We start from the raw sequence: 4,130 nt of genomic DNA on the forward strand, positions 1-4,130 counted from the left end.
GAAAACAAATGCAAACAAATTTAGTCCATCAGACACTTATACCAGGTGAAGACATCGATGGGCAGCTGGATCTTCATCTCCCTGAGGTATTCTAGACAGCTGTGTGATAACTAAGCAAGATAAACACAGCAAAGCTCCACTGCCACTCATCATCCAGAATGGTTGTTTCTGCTCAGAAGGGAGACAGAAGAGCAGCAGCTTTGCAGACCATGCACTGGGACAGGAGGGAGGAACGTGAATGTGCATTTCACCTCCTGGCCTCCGACTGGGGATGGAGCTGGGAGCTGGGCATCTGCACAGCGAGGGAGAATGTTCTGTAAGGGCCAATCTGAAGGACATTACATATCAAGTGATCAGCCAAAATGAAGCTGCCTGCGTTTCCTCTCAGGCAATAAATAGATCCAGAGAAACAGCAAATCAAATTACCATACAGCAAACACAGTTTAACTGCGCTGGGCTCAAACCCTGCTGCCGCTTGCTGGATAAGGCACCACAGCAGTGACTACTGAGTTGAATGTTCTGGATCCTGCTAATGCTTCTCCAAGAGGGAAGGTCTCGCTGCTGGCTGAACCAAACCGCAGAGACACCCTTCAAGGCACCAGGGGAAGGTCCTTGTCTTTTAATAAATAGCTGAGCTGATCACAAGACAGCTAACGTGCATGCCTTTAACTCTCAAACTAGGCACAATCACATTTAACCTCTGTTTTAGCTTTCCTACTATCCCCAGTTTTCACAGTGAGCCAATCCAGTGTCTCACTTCCAGAGTACTGAAATTTGTGGTGTCCAAATCAGGAACCAAACACATGCTCTTCATCCTGAATCCGCATCTACAGATTTGACAAGCCTCATTTCACTGCCTGATGGCATCTGAAACAATGAAAAAGCTGAAGCATTTGCCCTTCAGAGAGAAAATTCATGCAATATGCCAACTCAGACAGATTATGTTTAAGAGATGCCAAAGAAGATAATAGAATTGCTCTAAAGGAGTAACTGAAGCATGAACAAGAAATACTATTTTGGAAGCAGGGGTTGTATTTCTAAACCCAGGTTCAAGGAACAATATCTGGATTAAAAAAAATGCAGAATCTAACCAGCCCCAAAACACATCCTTATTGGAGACAAGTCAACCCTGCCAAAGCCCCAGACTCTACCTGCCAAGTGGAAGTTGATGCTCTTGGGGCTCAGGTTGTCCCACCCCTGCCCACCCCAGTACAGCCAGCACAACACTGCATGGTCTGGTAGGACTCAACTTCTTTTTTCACTAATTTCCCCCATTTTCATTATATGCCCTCTGTCCCTTCTCTGCTCTATAGCCTCAGGAAAACAAGTGCTGCCATCAGATCAGGAATGATAATATGTGTCTCTCTGTGTGTGGGACCTGAACTCGGCGCAGACCCAGGAGGAGAAACAAAGACTGATCTAATGCACTTCTCAGTCCCAGGGCGATTTAAAGGCAGAGCAGCTGACGGTGGGCTGGAGAGGACATCAGCAAAGGCCCACAGAATGACATATGTCCATCTCAGCCAGCCATTGCCCTCACCTGCTATCTATTTCTGCTTCTCCCATCAGATCTGCCCAGCTGGGGAGAATATCTGGCTGCCATCCCCCAGGATGCTTTCCACACCCTTGTGCCCAGAAGCAGCACAAACAAAATCCGGCTTTAACGTGGTCTCATCCTGACTGCATCAGGAGCTGAGATCGCCTTGGACCCCTGAACCTTCTGTTCATTACATTTTCTTTTCATCTCACTAGCTTATTATCCACAACTGTGCCTACTCAGAGGAAACACTGAGACAAAAATACTACTGTCATCCTGCTCTAGCCAAAGGCAAACAGAGCCCCTCAGGGGGGTCACCTGACAAATAATAATTATGGTGCCACAGAAAATAGTCAAATTACAGCAACAGCAATTTGGAAAAACATGCAGGAGGCATCGTGACTATGTGTGAGATTCAAAGGACAACGAGCGAGCATGGGCCCTGTTGTGTGCCTGTCCCTGCACAGCAGAAGGTTGTCCACTACAGCACAATATAAATCCAGATGTTTTCACCCTCAAGTCAGCTCTTCCACAACCCTGTTTTGCAAAAGGTTTCACCTTGTTGCAACTGCCTAAGTATTCTACAAGAGGTTTTGCTGGGGGGTTTTAAGCACAGTTCTCTGAGAGGCAGACCCAATGCTCAGGTGCAATGGCAAAATACTCGTGAGACCAGCAGAGGTGGGATTTGGGCTGTGCACCGGAGACCAGGCACCACTCACACTGTTGCTGTTTATACCTACATTGGTCCCAAAGGAAAAGTCTCTCTGTGGCACAGCCGAAGAGGTGGAGCTGCTCCCCACCAGCCTCAGCCCAGGGAAGTGACCTGACGGTGTCATGAAGCAGAGGAGGCGTCCTGCTTCCTGCTGTACCCAGCAGCTCTTAACTGAATGACAAGATTGTGACACTGAAGGTGATGCAGTCTCTGGTCATAAGTTTGCCAAGAAAATGGAAAAGTGAATATAGGACATCCCCATTTCAGCTGAGTTTCTCTCTCCCCCCATGCATTAAAATACAACTAATTACAGAAAAAATATACTGCCACTTTTTAATTTTGGGCAGAGCCATGAAAGCACAACTGCACCAGTCTGGACACTGTATCTGGGTGCAAGGGTGACCCCTGAGCTCACTGAAACTCAACAGCTCAATACTGAACCACTCGAGGTGCAGTGCTGGTCTGGAGTGAGCCCTTCCCTTGACTTCCCAGCACGACACAAACACACTGAGCCTGGGGCACAGCATTTCACACTTGGGAAGCCCAGTGCCCTTTGCCACAGGGCTCAAAGGGGCTTCATGTGCTGCCAGGTTTTGTTTGCAGAAACCAAGCCCCTTCCAAGCACAGAACTGGCTCTCATAAGAAATCACTGGCCTGAGAAGATTTATTGCCCCAGGTGAAAGCCCATATAGCAGTGGGCAAGCTGAGTCATGCAATAGAAAATACATTTATGGAACAATCTTGTAATGACTGACTCTATACTTCTGGCAGCACAGTGACACTGGCCTCCGGTACTGCTCTCAGCAATGTATTCTCCTTTTCCAGCCAACCAAGCCCTCACGCAGGTCTCCCAGTGCCAGTGAGTAGAGCTGCCCAGCAGGGCAGGCACTGGACACCTCCACCTCTGCTGACCAGGTCCTTCTCTGTGTCCCTCCCACCAAGCTCAAAGCAGGGACAGGAACACGCATTGCTCAAGCCATCTTCCCACCACAGTTCATACTCATCCTCTTTGTGCTTGGTCTCCAGAACAAACCTCTTCCACCTCCACAAGCACAGCATTTCTTCACTGCCTTGGAAGTGCCACACAGCATCCCAGAGACATCTCAAAACCAGACGTCTGACAACTTTCTCCCAGTGCCCAGCTGCAGAGAGAGGAGGCAAAAGGACCACCTGACACTGGACCACAGCTCTGCAGGCAATGAAGAACATGCTGCTGCAGCAGACACTGATATGCCTCTGGTTAACCAAGACCTCTAGGTGTTTGCAACCCTGGCAAGGGAGCTGGTGGTGACTCTGCAGTTCAAGACAACTGGGAAGAGCTCTTACCATCTGCGTTTTCATCGAAGGGCGGTGACTTGCTGGAGGCGTTTGCTCCCATGATATGCTCAGGCCAGGCTCAGCTCTCTCCACTGCTCTTGGGCCACCCGCCACAAAGCCAATGCCTTCGGGATGGCGTTTCCCACGGGTCACTCCCAGCAGTCCTGGGCAACGTTCTGCTGCTGCATCCTGGAGAAGGCAGGAGATTTGCCCACTTGAGTGCCACCGCCAGGGCTTTATGAGCAGGCTGTGCTCTCCAGAAAGGAAAAGTGCTCAGCAGCATTGAGGAAAGGGTCAGACCTTCACACACGAGGCGAGCAGCTCATCACAGGGTTAGAGTTATCACTGATGGACCACTACCGCACTTCCTCGGAAAGGGACCGCAGCTCAGAGGTGGCCGCAAATAATTTCTCTCACACCTCATCATTGCTTAAGCGCTGCTCAGGGCAGGGGGTGCTGCTGAATAACCGGGACCAGGCAGTATCAGCAGTATAGGGCGCTCTCCTATCGCTTCTGTCCCAGAGAAACCGTAGATGACTGAAGTCTCCCGCTGCCACCGGCACG

General features: G+C 49.8%; 1 protein-coding gene across 1 annotated transcript in view; it reads right to left on the bottom strand.

The window, feature by feature from the left end:
• The window catches only part of LOC104403294 (serine/threonine-protein kinase 32A), a gene marked incomplete at its 3' end in the record, with an annotated part of 11,131 nt that extends 7,504 nt beyond the window's left edge, over positions 1-3,627 (bottom strand). The window contains exon 1 of the mRNA XM_010011376.1: positions 3,576-3,627. Coding sequence (XP_010009678.1) covers positions 3,576-3,627 — 52 coding nt within the window. The remainder of the gene's footprint in view (positions 1-3,575) is intronic.
• Positions 3,628-4,130: the final 503 nt, after the last annotated feature.

The sequence above is a fragment of the Nestor notabilis genome, unplaced genomic scaffold, assembly GCF_000696875.1.
Source record: "Nestor notabilis isolate BGI_N333 unplaced genomic scaffold, ASM69687v1 scaffold29153, whole genome shotgun sequence".
NCBI classification, from domain to species: domain Eukaryota; kingdom Metazoa; phylum Chordata; class Aves; order Psittaciformes; family Psittacidae; genus Nestor; species Nestor notabilis.